We start from the raw sequence: 19,588 nt of genomic DNA, 5'->3' as shown, positions 1-19,588 counted from the left end.
AAAGGTGGTTAACTGATACCATGGGCCACTTGCAAATTTAATTCAGGCTTTCTTGCCCCACTTAGAGAGTTGGATTTTCTGGACTCAGGTGAGCCTGTGTGCTGGATTCAGGCGGCTTCTAAGTTTTGCGTTTGCTTTAATATTCTTCCCAGAGATACCCAGTATGAGATAGATTCTCTGAGGCTTCCTCAGAGCTTTTGGAGTTCTTGAATAGGATTTTTAAGTCTCCTGACTTCATCGTAGAGGGTGGGAATGGGGATAAGTCATCGCAGAATAAATTCACTTATCTGTAATAGCCTGTTGGAGGGTTTTTCAATGTCAGAACTATTCCTACTTGGGGCCAGATAATTCTTTGTTGTGCTATCATTATAGGATGGTCAGCAGCATCCCTACCCTTTACCCACTAGATGACCATAGCACCACGCCCTCTAGTTGTGACAGCCAAAAACTATGTCTTTAATTATTGCCAAATATCTGCTGGGAGGGGGGCCAAAATGGCCCCAGTTGAGAACCACTGGTCTAGTGGAAAGGTGAAGGATAAATTTTAAGGTAGCAAGGTATTTATATTAAGGTTGTGATTCAAGGATCTTGCTCTATAAGAAACACAAATTATATCTCTCATTTTAACAGCCCCTATCATGTGTTACTGTCCCCTGTACATGTCCTTACCTAGCTAATATTATTAGTGTATTATAATCCCAGGTCTTTATTTGACTATTCCATTATGTTAGTGGGAGTTTAATAAATATTGGTGAATTAATCAATGAATATGGTAGGTACAGTGCATGATTATACATTGTTGTCTGCCATGCCATTCCTGAGTGTTTTCTCTTTTTTCTTTTTTTTTTTTTTGTCCTTTTTTAAATTATTATTATTTTTTAATTTACATCCAAATTAGTTAGCATATAGTGCAACAATTATTTCAGGAGTAGATTCCTTAGTGCCCCTTACCCATTTAGCCCATCCCCCATCCCACAACCACTCCAGTAACCCTCAGTTTATTCTCCATACTTCTGTTTTGTCCCCCTCCCTGTTTTTATATTATTTTTGTTTCCCTTCCCGTATGTTCATCTGTTTTGCCTCTTAAAGTCCTCATATGAGTGAAGTCATATGATTTTTTTACTTTCTCTGACTAATTTCACTTAGCATAATACCCTCCAGTTCCATCCACAGTTGCAAATGGCAAGATTTCATTCTTTTTGATTGCCAAGTAATACTCCATTATGTGTGTGTGTGTTGTGTATATATATATATATATATATATATATATATATATATACCACATTTTCTTTATCCATTCATCCATTGATGGACATTTGGGCTCTTTCCATAATTTGGCTGTTGTTGATAGTGCTGCTATAAACATTGGGGTGCATGTGTCCCTTCAAAAGAGCACACCTGTATCCCGTGGATAGATGCCTAGTAGTGCAATTGCTGGGTCGTAGGGTGATTCTATTTTTAGTTTTTTGAGGAACCGCCATACTGTTTTCTGGGGTGGCTGCACTAGCTTGCATTGCCACCAACAACGCAAAAGAGATCCTCTTTCTCCGCATCCTCGCCAACATCTGTTGTTGCCTGAGTTGTTAATGTGAGCCATTCTGACAGGTGTCAGGTGGTATCTCATTGTGGTTTTGATTTGTATTTCCCTGATGATGAGTGATGTTGAGCATTGTTTCATGTGTCGGTTGGCCATCTGGATGCCTTCTTTGGAGAAGTGTCTATTCATGTCTTTTGCCCATTTCTTCACTGGATTCTTTGTTTTTTGGGTGTTGAGTTTGATAAGTTCTGTGTAGATATTGGATACTAACCCTTTATCTGATATGTCATTTGCAAATATCTTTTCCCATTCTGTCAGTTGTCTTTTAGTTTTGCTGATTGTTTCCTTCGCTGTGCAGAAGCTTTTTATTTTGATGAGGTCCTTTTTTGCTTTTGTTTGTTTCCCTTGCCTCTGGAGATGTGTTGAGTAAGAAGTTTCTGTGCCCAAGATCAAAGAGGTTTTTGCCTCGAGGATTTTGATGGCTTCCTGTCTTACATTGAGATCTTTCATCCATTTTGAGTCTACTTTTGTGAATGGCGTAAGAAAGTGGCCCAGGTTCATTCTTCTGCATGTCGCTGTCCAGTTCCCCCAGCACCACTTGCTGAAGAGACTGTCTTTATTCCATCGGATAGTCTTTCCTGCTTTGTCAAAGATTAGTTGGCCATATGTTTGTGGGTCCATTTCTGGGTTCTCTATTCTGTTCCATTGATCTGAGTGTCTGTTTCTGTTCCAGCACCATACTGTCTTGATGATTACAGCTTTGTAGTATAGCTTGAAGTCTGGGATTGTGATGCCTCCCACTTTGGTTTTCTTTTTCAAGATTGCTTTGGCTATTCTGGATCTTTTTTCTTCCATACAAATTTTAGGATTATTTTTCTAGCTCTGTGAAGAATGTTGGTGTTATTTTGATAGGGATTGCATTGAATATATAGATTGCTTTGGGTAGTATCGATATTTTAATAATATTTGTTCTTCCTATCCAGGAGCATGGAATCTTTTTCCATTTTTGTGTGTGTGTGTGTGTCTTCTTCAATTTCTTTCATAAGCTTTCTATATTTTTCAGTGTATAGATTTTTCACCTCTTTGGTTAGATTTATTCCTAGGTATTTTATGGGTTTTGGTGCAACTGTAAATGGGATCGATTCCTTGATTTCTCTTTCTGTTGCTCCATTGTTGGTGTATAGGAATGCAACCGATTTCTGTGCATTGATTTTATATCCTGCGACTTTGCTGAATTCATGAATCAATTCTAGGAGTTTTTTGGTGGAATATTTTGGGTTTTCCATAAAGGGTATCATGTCATCTGCAAAGAGTGAAACTTTGACCTCCTCCTGGCCGATTTGGATGCCTTTTATTTCTTTGTGTTGTCTGATCACAGAGGCTAAGACTTCCAATACTATGTTGAATAACAGTGGCAAGAGTGGACATCCCTGTCTTGTTCCTGACCTTAGGGGGAAAGCTCTCAGTTTTTCCCCATTGAGGATGATATTAGCGTTGGGTCATTCATATATGGCTTTTATGATCTTGAGGTATGATCCTTCTATCCCTACTTTCTTGAGGGTTTTTATCAAGAGAGGATGCTCTATTTTGTCAAATGCTTTCTCTGCATCTATTGAGAGGATCCTATGGTTCTTGTCCTTTCTTTTATTGATGTGATGAATCATGTTAATTGTTTTGCAGATATTGAATCAGCCCTACATCCCAGGTAATAAATCCCACTTGGTCGTGATGAATAATTTTTTTAATGTATTGTTGGATCCAGTTGGCTAATATCTTGTTGAGGATTTTTGCATCCATGTCCATCAGGGAAATTGGTCTATAGTTCTTTTTAGTGGGGTCTCTGTCTGGTTTTGGAATCAAGGTAATGGTGGATTCATAGAGTTTGGAAGTTTTCCTTCCATTTCTATTTTTTGGAACAGCTTCAAGAGAATGGGTATTAATCTTCCTTACATGTTGGGTAGAATTCCCCTGGAAAGCCATCTGGCCCTGGACTCTTGTTTTTTGGCAGATTTTTGATTACTCATTCGATTTCCTTACTGGTTTTCTATTTCTTCCTGTTTCAGTTTTGGTAGTGTATATGTTTCTAGGAATTTGTCCATTTCTTCCAGATTGCCCATTTTATTGGCATATAATTGCTCATAATATTCTCTTATTATTGTTTTTATTTCTGCTATGTTGGTTGTGATCTCTCCTCTTTCATTCTTGATTTTATTTATTTGGGTCCTTTCCTTTTTGTTTTTGATCAAACTGGCTAGTGGTTTATCAATTTTGTTAATTCTTTCAAAGAACCAGCTTCTGGTTTCATTGATCTGTTCTACTGTTTTTTTGGTTTTGATAACATTCATTTCTGCTCTAATCTTTATTATTTCCTGTCTTCTGCTGGTTTTGGTTTTATTTGCTGTTCTTTTTCCAGCTCCTTAAGGCATAAGGTTAGGTTGTGTATCTGACATCTTTCTTCTTTCTTTAGGAAGGCCTGCATTGCTATATACTTTCCTCTTATGACCGCCTTTGGTGCATCCCAGGGGTTTTGGGTTGTGGTGTTATCATTTTCATTGGCTTCCATATACTTTTTAATTTCCTCTTTAACATCTTGATTAACCCATTCATTCTTTAATAGGATGTTCTTCAGTCTCTAAGTATTTGTTACCTTTCCATATTTTTTCTTGTGGTTGGTTTCGAGTTTCATCACTTTGTGGTTTGAAAATATGCACTGTATGATCTTGATCTTTTTGTACTTACTTAGGCCTGATTTGTGTCCCAGTATATGGTCTATTCTGGAGAATGTTCCATGTGCACTGGAGAAGAATGTATATTCTGCTGCTTTAGGATGCAATGTTCTGAATGTATCTGTTAAGTCCTTCTGGTCCAGTGTGTCATTCAAAGCCATTGTTTTCCTTATTGATTGTTTGATTAGATGATCTGTCCATTGCTGTGAGTGGGGTGTTGAAGTCTCCTATTTTTATGGTATTACTATCGATAAGTTTATGTTTGTGATTAATTGAGTTATATATTTAGGTGCTTCCACAGTTGGCACATAAATGTTTACAATTGTTAGGTCTTCTTGGTGGATAGGCCCCTTGATTATGATATAATGCCCTTCTGCATCTCTTGTTACAGTCTTTATTTTAAAGTCTAGATTGTCTGATACAAGTATGACTACTCCAGCTTTCTTTTGTTGCCCATTAGCATGGCATGGGCATGATAAATGGTTCTCCATCCCCTTATTTTCAATCTGAAGCTGTCTTTAGGTCTAAAGTGGGTCACTTGTAAACAGCATATAGCTGGATCTTGTTTTCTTATCCATTCTGTAACCCTATTTCTTTTGATTGGAGCATTGAGTCCACGGACGTTTAGAGTGAGCACTGAAAGATATGAATTTATTGCCATTATGATGCTTGTAGGGTGTTTTCTCTTTTAAGGACAGACACAGGTATGCAACAATGGAGGGAAAGCTAAGCTATTAAAAACAAACAAACAAACAAACAAAAATAACACAATTTCCTTAGCTATCTGTTCTTCTATTTAGCAAAAAATTAATGTTTATTTATTTTTGAGAGACAGAGACAGAGTATGAGTGGGCAGTGGGCAGAGAGAGAGGGAGATACAGAATCTGAAGCAGGCTCCAGGCTCTGAGCTGTCAGCACAGAGCCCCATGTGGGGCTTGAACCCAGAGACCATGAGATCGTGACCTGAGCCAAAGTTGGATGCTAAGTGCCCCTTGTGGTTTCCATTTTAAGAGCTTAAAGACAATAGTTTTTTTAAAAAAAATTTTTAACGTTTATTTATTTTTGAGACAGAGAGAGACAGAGCATGAACTGGGGAGGGGCAGAGAGAGAGGGAGACACAGAATCGGAAGCAGGCTCCAGGCTCTGAGCCATCAGCCCAGAGCCTGACACGGGGCTCGAACTCACGGACCGTGAGATCGTGACCTGAGCTGAAGTCAGACGCTTAACCGACTGAGCCACCCAGGCGCCCCAAGACAATAGTTTTTTGTGCAGTGGCAATGGACATATGCTATCACACCACATTTTGTAAATGCAAAATAAAACTGGGAGGAATTTGCAGGCAGTTGAACAGCAAAGCCCACATGATATCCTGATCTCTCACCCCAACAAAAAGGCAAACCAAGGCCACATACAGGAAAGGGACCACCTCCCCACTCCTGTAATATGGAATGGGTTGTGACCATGTAACCACGGGTACTTCCTGATCAAGGACAGGTCCTATTAGGAGAGAAGCATCTGTAGTTCCTTGTCTGGAAGCTGCCATTTTATTGTTGAGCAGATGCAGACTTGCTGAGCCAGAGGCTTGCTGGGAAGGAGATGAGCTTTTTTTCTTTGGTCTTTAAAGAATATTTGAAGGAATAGTTTTAGGACCCTTCTCTGAATGTGGGAAGATGGGCAAAGTGTCCTCTGTCTCTTAACTTACATTTTCTTTGTTTCCTATCACCTCTTCTTCTGTTTTTCTTTCCAGCTCTCCTATATTATTCAGTCTCTGTTTTCTCTTGCTCCCTGTTTGCTCATGTTGATCTTTGTCATTCTCCTTTTGGTTTTTGTTGCTGTCCCTATTCCTTAAAATTTTTATGAAGGTAGTTTTCCCCTTTATTTTCAAAATGTGTTGATATTCAGTAGTCCTCCTTATAGCATTTCAAGCTGAACTAAAAAAAAAAATGTTGAGAAAAAGAAAAGTGAACCTGACTTTCTCAAACTTTCTAAAACTTCTGTTTGAGAGAAGGGAAAAGGTACAGGTCAATTCTTATTTATATCTGAGCAGTTTTCCCATCCAAATAGTCAGCATAAGGAATGTAAAAAGATTTTGGGGAATACAGTCATGGTCATGAATAATTCAAATATACATTAAGAATGCAGAACTTTTGGAGCAACCAGTGCATTTTATAGAGAATATTGGAAAAACACTAGGGAATGAAAACAAATATCACCTCTTCTTACCATTTTTACTAAAAGGACACACTAAAAAAGAAAAAAAAAAACAGATTTTTTTCCCAATTATAAATCACAGTGTACCCTGGAACCATGATTCAGATCTTGTTTCTAAAAAGGAAGTTAAATTGAAATCTCAACCGTAAGTGGAACTTCTTGCTTTTTCACTATTATATTTTTATATCCGTCCTTATGTATCTTAAGTAAGCTTTTTTATAAACAAGTACACAAAGTTCACCAACTTTTAGGAATTCCAAAAAGTGTTCACATCCAGGCATCGGACTGATTTCAGTCTTGAAATATGTACATTTATTTTGGACACTTAGTTTAGATATATCATGTTTTCCAGAAAGTGTGATTATCTCCATTTTAATAATCAACTAAAGAGGAAGTGAATTTTTAAAAAGAAGGTTCCTAAAGGTCCAGTAATGTTTCCTTCCCAAAGCTACTGTGACCATGATAATGCAGGGATTCCTGGCACCACAATGCTATGTTGCCGCATTGATGCATCCAGTACAATAAAAAGTCTACTTACATCATCATACATTCCTTTAACACCTGGTGCCACCTGTAATGGCAACAGCCACAGAGCTTGGCACAGACTAGACATTCAATAAAGGTGTGTTCTTTTCTTTCTTCCTTGTACCTGTCTTGTAAAGACATATTTTCTTTCTTTCCTTTTCTTTTTTCTTTTCTTTTCTTTTCTTTTCTTTTCTTTTCTTTTCTTTTCTTTTCTTTTCTTTCAAGGTTAACAAATAAGCATACCTTTGTTTCAGTCCCTGAAGCACAAGCATCCTTGAGCTCTCATCTCTTTGGAATCCCTCATCTTTTTAAATGAAATGTGTATATATATATATATATATATATTTATATAAATATATATATATATATATAAATATATATATATACACACATATATATACACATATATATATGATATTATATGATATAATATCATATATATCATATATATCCTATATAGGAGATATATATATCATCTATATATCCTATATATATGATCATCCTATATAGATGGTATATATATCATCTATATGATATATAGATGATATATATACCATCTATACAGGATATATAGATATATATGTATCATAATTATTTCCAATATTTAACTCTAATGTCTTTTAAAAATAATTTCCTTTTTACAAGATAAAAGTAAAAATAACTAAACATCATCCAGGCCATTTTGTCTGAATAAAAATTTACCTTGTAGGAGAGCGTCTAACTTCATTGGTGTGTGGTTAGGTGAGTTCTTCCATTACAATCCTAGAAAGTAAATTAAAAATTTGAAAGTCCTTGGAGAGCCCTGGTATCTGCCATATAATACATTGCTGTAACTAACTGAAATTAATGTGGGTGAAGTTATAGAGTTCTTGCTTTTTCTTCTCTAGTGAAATTCTGAGAAAGTCATCCAACCTGGAGAAGGACAGCAATTTATCACTCCAGAGCACCAAAATTCCAGAAAGAAGGCACACATCACCGGGTAAGCTATTCTCTTCTCTCGAGTTTAGAGCAGGCCTTTTGGAACAGCCAGCAAGGTCTAGTGTTTGAAAGGGTTATACTTTTAACTTTTCAAACAGAGATGGAATGCCTAGAATATTCCTCAGAGACCTAAATGTTCCTTAAGGTTGCCTGAGTGTGGCAGTGCAATTATGCAAAGTTCTTGAGATAATTGGAAATTAAGTTCTTACTAAAATACTTTCTAGGAGCAAAAGCCTAGATGGTGCGAAATATGATGTTGAGAATTGCTCACTTTCCCAGAATCGGCTAGGGACTGTAGTTGTCTGCAATTAGATGATGCTGGGATGTTTAGAAAGCCCAGTAATAAAAAATGACCATTTGCAACAACATGGGTGGACCTAGAAGGTATAACGCTAAGTGAAGTAAGTCAGTCAGAGAGAGACACGTGCCAAATAATTTCACTCCTATATGGAATTTAAGAAACAAAACAAGTGAGCAAATAAGGAAAAAGGAGACAAACCAGAAACCTTTCTTAAATACAGAGAACAAACTGGTGGTTGCCAGAGGGTGGTGAGTGGGGGAAGGGGTGAAATAGATAAAGATCACTTACCTGATGAGCACTGAGTAATGTATGTAAGTATTGAATCACTCTACAATGCTCTATGTTAATTTCATTTCAATGTAAAACAAAAAATTATTGGATGAAGTCCTGGAAATTTGCCCAAACTGTTCATTTCACAGATGAGGAATATGAGGCCCGACCAAGTTCTCTGCCCTGTCTATGCCCATCCAGCAGACCTGCTACTAGAGCAGCAGCCAAGCCAGGACTCTTTCCACTCCGCCCTTGTTCCTCCCCAGCAGTGCTCAGTATCAGTCTTTCAGCGGGACTGTGTGCTTCCTTTACAGCTGCGCCAGGGGCCCTCCCAGTTTAGTGTGCAGAAAACCTTCTGGCTGAACTACCTGAGCCTTACACCAAGTAATTCTGATGCAGATTGCCTTAAGAAACTCATTAGAAGCCATAAATCACTGATAAACTCTCAAAAAAGCAGGACTATTTTATATTCGTTTGACAAATATTTATAGGATGCCCACTATCATGTAAGCTCGCCCACTATCATGTAAGCTCGGTCCTATGTCCTGGGGATATATTAGTGAACAAAACAAAGATTCCTGTATGTTTGGAACATGATTGGTGCTCTGAAAAAAAAAAAAAGTACCTTTAAAAATGCCATGGAATATTTAAGATTCTATAACATTGTGTAAGTTGGTACAGCCACTGTGGAAAACAGTATGGAGGTTCCTTAAAAAATTAAAAATAGAAATACCACATTATCCTATAATTCCGCTACTGGGTGTTTACTCAAATAAAATGATATGCTAATTTGAAAAGATATATGCACCCCTGTGTTTATTGCAGCACTATTTACAATAGCCAAGACATGGGAACAACCAAAGTGTTCAATGGATACATGAATAAAGATATGGTGTACGCACACACACACATGCACGCACACACACAGATATATATATACACACTGGAATATTATGCTACCATAAAAAAGGATAAGTAAGATCTTTCCATTTGCAATAACATGGCTGGACATAGAGGGTATTATGCTAAGTGAAATAAGCCAGACTGAGAGAGATAAATACCATATGATTTCACTCATAAGTGGAACCTAAAAAACAAAACAAAATAAAACTAATGAATAAACAGACAAAAAGAACTAAACCAATAAAGACAGGTCACCAGACAGATCACCAGACAGATTGCCAGAGGGAAGGGGGAGGGAGGACAGACAAAATGAGTGGGAGGGAGTGAGAGATACAGGCTTTCAGTTATGGAATAAACAAGTCACAGGAATAAAGGACACAGAACTGGAAATAGGGAATAAAGTCAATGATGTTGTAATAGTGTTGTACGGTAACAGGCAATAACTACACTTGTGAGCATAGTATACCATATAGATTTGTTGAATCACTATGTTGTAGACCTAAAACTAATATAACCTTGTGTGTCAACTACCCCCCCAAAAACAAAACAAAACAAAATAACTATGACATTAAATAACATTCCAATACAAGTTGATGAACCAAATGAAAAAGGTCCTGTTGTGTTAATGTAAGAGGAATACGATGGTGAGTGGTTCTGAGGAGTTAATGTTCTATCGTGAATGATCTGAGGGTATTTGGCTGAGTAGCTTAAAGCACAGTAGAAATAAGATTATAGTGTTGTGGTCTAGTAAGCTTTGCTTTGCTCAGTAGCCACAGATTATGTCTCTTACCCTCTCCACTCATCTCACAAATGTATCGCCTGGTCCAGAGGAATCAGTTGGTAAATTCTTCAGCCCCACAGGCATTATAATAAAACGTAGGCCCTACTGATGATAGATCACTGGATTTTTGAATACTAAGATTCTTTGCTGTGAGGATAACTAACTGTCTAAAACGTATAAAAGGTAACATACTGGCTTACTGAACATCCATGCTCTGGGGATGAACATAATCTTCTAGCTAATGCTCCTAACCCAGAACACTCCACCACATCATAAATAGTACTAGATGAGGCTACTTTGAGAATTGCTTAATTAGAGTATACTGTAGTCTGGACTAATTGCTTCATCCCATTTATTTGATCTGAAATATCTTTCAGAAAACACTTTGGGGAGGAAGGAATTTATGATCCTAAGCAGATTTTAGCCTCCCAATTGAATAATCAAAAAGAAAACCATTATCACCAGATGTGCATTGGCAGATCCTTTGAACAGATGTTAGATATGATGGATCTGTGGAGCTCGTGGAGACACCTCAAATCCTCCAGGCCTGCACAGAAATGATGTACTTTATTAGGCAATAATATTGGTGATGAAGTTTAATGACATAAACTGGAATGAAAGCAAATGACATCTAAGCTGATTGGAAAAAACCCAAGAGCAGACCAAAACCATCACAATTTTATGTGAAAAGAAATAATGATGAAATTTGCTGTTTTACCAGTTCAAAATTTTCATGGAAGATGCATATTGAGCACATTCTTGCTTTGGGGTATATAAGGGCACAAGTGATATTTACGGATTCTTGTGTGAATCTGTCCATTTTTGTGTGTCTATTTAGAATGCTAATCTGTTCTTTTTTCTATTGCAGCCACAGTATTTCCCAGTACCAGTTCTAATTTGGAAAGTATGGGAACAGATACTTTCAATGGTAGTCAAATCCTTGCCCGAATCCTTGGTTTGGAAAAGGTAATTTCACTCAGTTTTGTAATGGACTGATAATAAATAGCAGTTGAACAAATACCTTAATAAAAGGAATTCCCAAACAGGAAGAGATTTGGGACACCCTCCCATTTGGAGTAATATCTCAGGGAAATTCTTTTCTTAGGAGCTCTTCCATAAAAAGCTTAATTCTTGGGGCGCCTGAGTGGCTCAGTTGCTTAAGCATACGAATTCGGCTCAGGTCGTGATCTCACGATCTGTGGGTTTGAGCCCTGCATTGGGCTCTGTGCTGACAGCTCAGATCCTGGAGCCTGCTGTATATTCTGTGTCTCCTTCTCTCTCTGCCCCTCTCCCACTTGCACTCTGTCTCTCTCTTTGTCTGTCAAAAATAAACATTAAAAAAAAAAAAGCTTAATTCTCAGACATTCTGAATTCTTTAAGATCTTGGACATTTATTTACTTCCCTGTTAAGTCCCTTAATCAAACTTAAGATTTTCCTTTAGTTAGAGATAGGGTGGCATTGCATATGATCTAATTTTCTGAAACAGGGAAGAAAAAAATGAATATGAAAGCATATGAAGCTCTAACACTCATTAAACTTGCTGCCTCGTCCATACTGATCATGCCTTTGGAAAATTTGGAGCTATGGAAAATATCTACCTGAAGTAGCAAAGTCCTTTTGCTTAGTGTAGTTTGGAGAGCTGACATATCTATCCCTTTGTTCACCAGTCATTTATTTTAAGATTTCAGATGCAAAAAAAAATAATCATAATTTCTATCAGAGGCATAAACTGGCAGCCTATGAGTTAAGTGTGTGTGTGTGCGCACGCGCGTGTGTCTGAAGGTTTGTGTAGGGATATTAGGAAATTGAATTTGAACGCTTTTACACAGAACAGGTACTCTTCTGTTGACCACAGTCCCCACTTTTCCTTACTTTTATCCAGCCAGATTCATACATTTATTTGGCTAGCCTCTGTAGGCATTTGAGTCCTCCTTTATGTGCTCTTCAGACATCAAAAAGAGATCATTTTCAACATTTTCTAATAGACTTCTCTCTCTCTGTCTCTCTCTCACTGTCTCTGTCTCTGTCATATGCACATGTACACATATGCATTTTAAATAATATATTCGTATTTTACGTAGTAGACGTTTCTTCCATCTGGATGGAACATAGGAAATAGGACATAACTTTGACTTTTATTCATATTCCAGTGATCATAATCTCTGCTGCTTAATATGTCTCTGTTAGTTACCCTTAAAAACATTCTGTATAAATGAGGCATCTCAATAAACTGGTTTATGTAAATAAGCCAAAGGTTTACAACACAAAAAGGGATTCCAAGAAAGGCACTATTACCCATCAGGACAATTCTGCCAGTGTTGGCTGAAATATAAGACTTTCCCCATTTGGTTCAGTCTAGATTTTGAAAGTCTAGTTTCAACAGTAATAATATTTGAGATACCTAAAGCACCCTATTTGGCATAAGAAGCCCCCAATATGCTCAGTTAATTCCAATGTAAACCCTCCCTAAATTAGGCCAGTATGTAAATAGGGGAAAGTTATTTTATTCCATTTCTATTTCTTGCATATTGGTTCCTAGAAGCAAATAGTCTTGCATTGGATCAGCTAAATTCTTTAATATATAGAATAAAAATGCTATCCTCAAAAATACCGCCTTATTGTGTTGAAACTCCAAAATTATTTTTCTCACATGGAATGAAATTTCAGAATTTTGTGAGGCAGCACAGAGTCATAGATCCAGTGGAGATAAGTCAAAAATTGATTTTCTATGTATAGATACATATTTTTAGAGTAGTTGGAGCAAGGAAGGGATGTCAAAATCAGGATGATATGTTGATGCCTGTGTCAGCGATCTCTCTGATTCCTCTTTCTTTCTCTTTCCTGCTTTCTGCAACCCTTGCAAAAATGAGTAGAGAAATCATTTTGGAGTGAGTTTATGTGTAATGTTAAGAAAGAGATATGGATGAATGGCTCGAGGACTTGGCACTTACAGTATATCCTGGAATAAGTGGATCCTGTCTCGCTCCATTCACTTAGAAGTTGCATCACTAGGAGGAAGAGTGTAGCTTCTGTGACATAGTCTTAAGGGGAAAATAAAGTTAATTGCCCCTCACCTAACAGGGTTCTAAGAATTAATTGTTAGGAAGGACCCATTAGATATTATAACTAATATAATTGGCTCTATAAAGACCTAAAAACCTAAAATGGTCAATGTGATCACTATTCTACCTACAATTAGTGCCCTGTCTGGTCTGTACTGTGAAATATATGAAGACTTAGGATGATTCCATTATGAAAATGCTTTCCACTTATTGCATCTGTTAATTATATACCTTTATGTGTTTTCATGCATGTGTTTTCCTTTTCTCTTCATATGCATACTTCTTAAATGAAGTATTTCTTTCCATATGAAATGTAATCCATGTTTGTCCACTTCACTAAAAACACTGTTTGTCTTGGACTCTGAAGCTCCCCCTCTTTGGAAGTCTTCCAGAGATCACAGCCACTTTCCCAGGAAGTGTCACAACGAGTTAGGACACCTGAGTTTGCTGTTAAAAGCCCAGGAGAAACTCAGATTTTTACATCTGACGATTTTTGCGAGAAAAGACCTGGTGCATTTAGCTTCTCTGGTCAGAGACAGGAAATGAGTTCAGTTAAACAAGTCATATCTGAATCATGTAAATCACAACAGTGACAAGAATGGCCACATTCACACATTCTCTTGTAACTTGTAATAAATAAACCGAGTGTATTTTAGTGTTATTTGAATAGTAGCTATAATGCAGGACCTTAAAATGGCTATTATGAAAACAAGTCCATTTCCTTGAAGACAAGAATATTTCATATCTGTATGTACTGACATCATTATCCCACTCTTCTCTCACACATTTTTAGCTGTTAAAGCAAAATTCAACTTCAGAAGACATTCGGAGAGAACTGTGTGATAGCTATCCAGACTATATTGCCCATTATGCCTTCTCTTGGACCACCCTAGGGAAAAACGTTTTTAACAGATTTTGCCTATCCAATATGACCTTTTTAGAGTCTTCTCTTCATGAACTAACAAACCAGTTCTCTCAGGTGAGTGTAAACATTTTAATTTGATCAAGACCTCTTAAACAATGAAAGGACATGTATTGTTTCCAGTCTTGCATCCACAAATAATTCAATTTGAGTCAAAGGGCAAGTCCATAGCCCACACAGACCGGGAAATATTGACTTGAATATGTGCTCACCCTTAGCATGAATTCCTCACACAGAGATTCACACACAGTATCTCATTCTAAGTAATATCTGCCTTCCATTGAAATGTTCAGGATTGAAGTGATTTCAATGCTGAACCAAAAATATTGCATTTTGGTTAATGTAGACACATCTTTGTAGGTGGCTTTCCTCTATGGTGAATGAAGATTGTTTTCTCTTGAGATATTTAAGTAAGATTACTCAGGATGTCATATAAGTTTAATAATTAAACTACTGGAGCCATATAACTCTCAGAAGTTAGAGTAATGGGTGATCTTTTTAATTTTTCTCATTAACATGAAGCCTACTTTGAAAAACTGATTTTTGATGAAACAATATATTCCTCTCCCCCAAAACATTGTACATTAGGGGTAAGGACTTTATACTGTAAAGTGGTAATGACCACTTTTATATGCTATTCTTACACTACGATGTGCAAATTTAACAAAACCCCACGTATGGTGAAAGATCTCAAAAATATTCAGAATTTTCTTGAAATTTCATAAGCAAGAATAAATGATACATGTCCACTTCTGATATTTTCCTCTTGGTTCTCTGAATTTTATTGTAATTTTTGTTAAGTTCAGAATGCTTGAACTATCTTTAGTAATCTGAGTTTTCCAAATGAACTGGGTTAGAGACAGTGTTATAATAACCCCAATCCAACTTAGAGCACTTAAAATGCTTTCTAAACAAATTCAGCAGTCATGTAGAGTAAAATGTGTGCTTAAGAATATATTGTTCAAAATCACATTCTCAGCATGAAAGAACTTCAATTACAACTGAACGAAAGCCTGACTTTACCAGTATGATTGAGTTTATTAAGAAAATTACTTTGGGTGGGAATATAATGAAAAAATACTTTACTTTGAAAGTACTACCTGGGTCCTATGATCCAGAGCAAGACCAAAGGTCATGGTTTTTGTTATTTGCTTGCTTGTAAGATGTGATTATTATATATATTCATTTACTATACAAATGATTTATTATACTAAAGTTCCTGATATTGCAACAGAACATTGGAAATATTTTATCCCATTAAGTATGTGTGTATGTGTAATTATAATAGTAAATATATATAGTTTTAAGGGTTCTGTACCCAAATAATAGAAAGTCTACTAATGGATATAGAGAAGATATGTCTGTAACTTCTAAACCAGATACCCTTGGGAAAAACAAAAATATTACCTAGAACCTAATTTCATTTTAAGGAATTAAAAAATGTAATTTAAAATATTTTATATAAATAGAAACATAGCTCTGTTAACCAAGCTTGAAATATGCTAATTTCTGGAGGCATAGGAAAAAAATCCAATTATGTTTAAGAATATTAGAAATGGTTATAATTTTTCAGAGTAAAGGATGATTTCATATTGTATGACAATCAGAAAGAATTATGTGAAAATCTAAATTTTTAATGTTTCCCAAAACAGTAAACCACGTGATTACAAATGCCGAACTCTCACTTTGCGCTGTTTGTTATTTTATAAGATATCAAGTGATCCCAACAACCAGAAGACAGTATTTCAGGAAATGGTCAAAGTGCTGTCCTTCTTCTCACAAGTGCAAGAGCAGACTGCTGTGTGGCAGCTCCTTTCTAGTTTTCCAAGTGTATTCCAGAATGAGACGACACTGAGCAATCTGCTTGATGTTCTTCGAAATGCAAACAGGTAAGAAAATATGAGAAGCAAGTGGGACATTACTATTCACAAAGAAGCCTTTTTTTTTTTTTTTTTTTTTTTTGTAATGGTACCTGTAAGGATCACTGGTAGGTAAGTGATTTAAACATGGAGCAGATAATCCTTCACCTTTTTGCAAATTTTATCAATGAAGATGAGGGTATTAGTTAAGCAAAGAAAAAAATAACCAGTGGAACTTCAGGGTTATCCAAGTACATGAAGAAGTGAGGAGGAACAGTAACTTAACAAATGTATTGTCAGTTGGTATTGCAGACCTTCTGAAAAAGAGGTGTGTAACAGGACCAGTCATAGATTAGAACATTGGCTCCAACTCATTCAGGGCCAACCAGAATTCTGTGCATTTAGCATTTAAACTGCCCAAGAATAAACTATTCCATTGGGTTTTTGTTGATACCATCCAATATAAAACAACCTGTTGGTGGAGTTTTGAATTGAGCTACCTCAATGGGGTTGGCTTCCCTCATGTGCGGCCAGCCTATACATGACCTTTCTAAACCTGTGTATTAGTTTGGCTTTATTTGACATATATGACACAAAGATTTGGAATTATTTTTGCAGGAGAAATCCCTTTAAATTTTTTTCTAATGTTTATTTTTGAGAGAGAGACAGAGCAATCAGGGGAGGGACAGAAAGAGAGAGAGAGGCAGACATAGAATCCGAAGCAGGCTCCAGGCTCTGAGCTGTCAGCACAGAGCCGGACATAGGGCTCAAACTTACGAACCGTGAGATCATAACCCAAGCTGAAGTCGGATGCTTAACTGACTGAGCCACCCAGGTGCCCCCAGGAGAAATCCCTTTAAAAGTTATTTTCCTTATAAAAGAATTCAGAATATGCCAGCAGTTAGGACTTAATGGTCTTATATTTAAGTTTTGATTTTGACTCCTGTCTAGCTGATTTGGAAATGTGCATTAAAAAAAACCACAACATCAACAACCATCAATTATTGTGTGTCTATTACATACCAGGCACTTCACTGAGCCCTTTATATATCCACATTACATCCTACAGCTAAATTAATATTTATTTTGTAAATGAGGTAACAGAGGGTCATAAAATTAAATATTTGATGATTATACAGCAATGAGGGTTTAAACCTGGGTTTTCTAACCCCAGAATGTAGGCTCCCTCTCTAATATGTTATTAAGAGCATGATATGTTCCATCTAAAATGTCTGAAGCACCAGAAGACAGTGTTCTCATCTTCTTTGGAAAGCTTCCAAGATATTATGTTTGTTCAAAGACCTTATAATAAGCCCTTATGTTGGTACATTAATCTCATTTGATCCCACAACAATGCTTTGAGATTGAGACAACAGATAGCCCCATTTTGTAGAAGAGGAAACAAACCCTTTCAAATGACTTCCCCAAGTATCTAGAACTAGTAAGTGGCAAAGGCAGGACCTGAAGTCAAGGAATCTGAATCCAAGTCCTATGCTTTTTCCACCATAGCATGTCATAACTAAATTACAGAAGGGCAAGGTATTAAGAAGTTTCGTTCTCTAAATGGTCTTCATTTTAGCACTTAGGGTAATTTTTATTTACCCAGGATTTTGGCACTTCATCCTCTTGCTCTTATTTATATTCTATCTTAACAAGGAAACGGGTAAATCAGTTAAAGGAGAAAGAATCATTTGAATTACATAATGTAGCAATAAAAAGAGTCAAAATAGTTATCAGACCATAGTAAGACATCACTACACACTCACTAGAATGGGTAAAATTTTTAAAGATGGACAACCTCAATTGTTGGCAAGAATGTAGAACAAATAGAACTCTATGGAAAACAGTGTGATAACTTCTAATGAAGTTAATAGTAGGCCCATATGATGTAGCATTTTACTCTTGGATATTTCCCAAGAAAATGAAAACATGTCCACATGAAGACTTGTATGCTTGTTGATAGCAGATTTTTTCATGATAACTAAAAATTGAGAGAAAAAACAAATATCCAAAAATAAAACAGAAAAAGAATTATAGTTTATTTATATATTGGAATTCTACTCAACAAGAAAAACAAATGATTACTGAATCACACAATAATATGGATACATTTTATGACTATTATGCTGGCAAAAGAATCCAGATCCCTTCCCCTCAAAAAAAGAACACTTACTGGATGTGTAGATATTATATTATTCCATTTATATGAAGTTCTCAAATTGGCAAAATTAATTTATAGTGTTAGAAATTAGATCAGTGGATCCCAGGACAACTATTGGGAGAATGAGACAACTTTTTGGGGATTATTGAAATGCTTTGTATCATATTAGCATGGTGGTTACATGAGTATATATATTTGTTAAAACTCACTGAATTATAACCTAAAATAAGTGCATCTTATTGTGTGTGAATTATACCTCAACAAAATTTGGTTAAGAAACAACAAATAAAAAACAAAAATCCCACGAAATAATACTTAGTAGAAAGTAGGAGATCCAAAAAAATACTTTAGGATTAAAAATAAATAAATAAATAAATAAATAAATAAATAAATAAATAAATAAATAAAATACTTTAGGCATTATTTTAGTGAAGAAAATTATATAGGATAGGGGCACCTGGGTGGCTCAGTCAGCTGAGCATCCAACTTCGGCTCAGGTCATGATCTCACAGTTCGTGGGTTTGAGCCCCGCATCAGGCTCTGTGCTGACCACTTACCCAGCCTGGAGCCTGCTTTGGATTCTGTGTCTCCTCTCTCTGCCCCTCCCCCACTCACACTTTGTCTCACACTGTTTCTCAAAAAAATAAATATAAAAAAAAATTATATAGGATAAGCATTGCGCTGTAGCTGTTTTAAGTCTCTTAAAATTTATAATTATTGCATATTATAGCATTATGCAATAGAACATGTCCAGTAATGATTACAAATGTTGTAAACCAGTCTACATAATAATGAAAAAGAAAAGAGAAATAGCTAAAAGAAATAGCTTTTTTTGAAGTAGATGACATTTGACTTTAAGCAATTCTTTTTTAAAGAATATTTATTTAATTTGTTTTTTTATTACTGATTTATACACTAGTTTTTTTCTAATATGATAGCCCTTGACTATCTAATACGGCTTTCTAGTATGATAACCACATGTGGATTTTGACTAAAACTCTGAATTTTTAACTTTATTTAACTTTTAAACACTGATATTTGATTCAGTTAATGATAAACCTTTTAGTATGTTTGGAATAATGTTGATATGTGAACCTACATTTCATCTGTAGTTGAAATGAAATCTAAATACAGAATAAATATTTTCAATGAAAATGTAGTATCTGAATTGAGATGATCCGTAAGTATAAAATTCGTGGTGAATTTTAAAAACTTAGAATGATAAAAGACTTAAAATATTTCATTAATAATTTTTATGTTGGTTGGCTATTGAAGTGATAATATTTTGGATGTATTGATTTAATAAAATACTTTATTAAAATTAATTTCATCTATTTCTTTTAACTTTTTT

The 19,588-nt window shown here is 35.9% G+C and overlaps 1 protein-coding gene across 1 annotated transcript in view; it reads left to right on the top strand.

Moving 5' to 3' along the window:
• ABCA12 (ATP binding cassette subfamily A member 12) overlaps positions 1-19,588 on the top strand; it is a 163,525-nt gene that overhangs the window by 48,485 nt on the left and 95,452 nt on the right. The window contains exons 4-7 of the mRNA XM_042948706.1: positions 7,887-7,978; positions 11,101-11,198; positions 14,089-14,274; positions 15,928-16,106. Of these exons, the coding sequence (XP_042804640.1) occupies positions 7,887-7,978; positions 11,101-11,198; positions 14,089-14,274; positions 15,928-16,106 (555 nt within the window). The remainder of the gene's footprint in view (positions 1-7,886; positions 7,979-11,100; positions 11,199-14,088; positions 14,275-15,927; positions 16,107-19,588) is intronic.

This window comes from Panthera leo, chromosome C1 (assembly GCF_018350215.1).
Source record: "Panthera leo isolate Ple1 chromosome C1, P.leo_Ple1_pat1.1, whole genome shotgun sequence".
NCBI lineage: Eukaryota > Metazoa > Chordata > Mammalia > Carnivora > Felidae > Panthera > Panthera leo.
The sequence above is the reverse complement of the archived record's forward strand: the minus strand, read 5'-3'. Positions and strand labels throughout refer to the sequence as shown.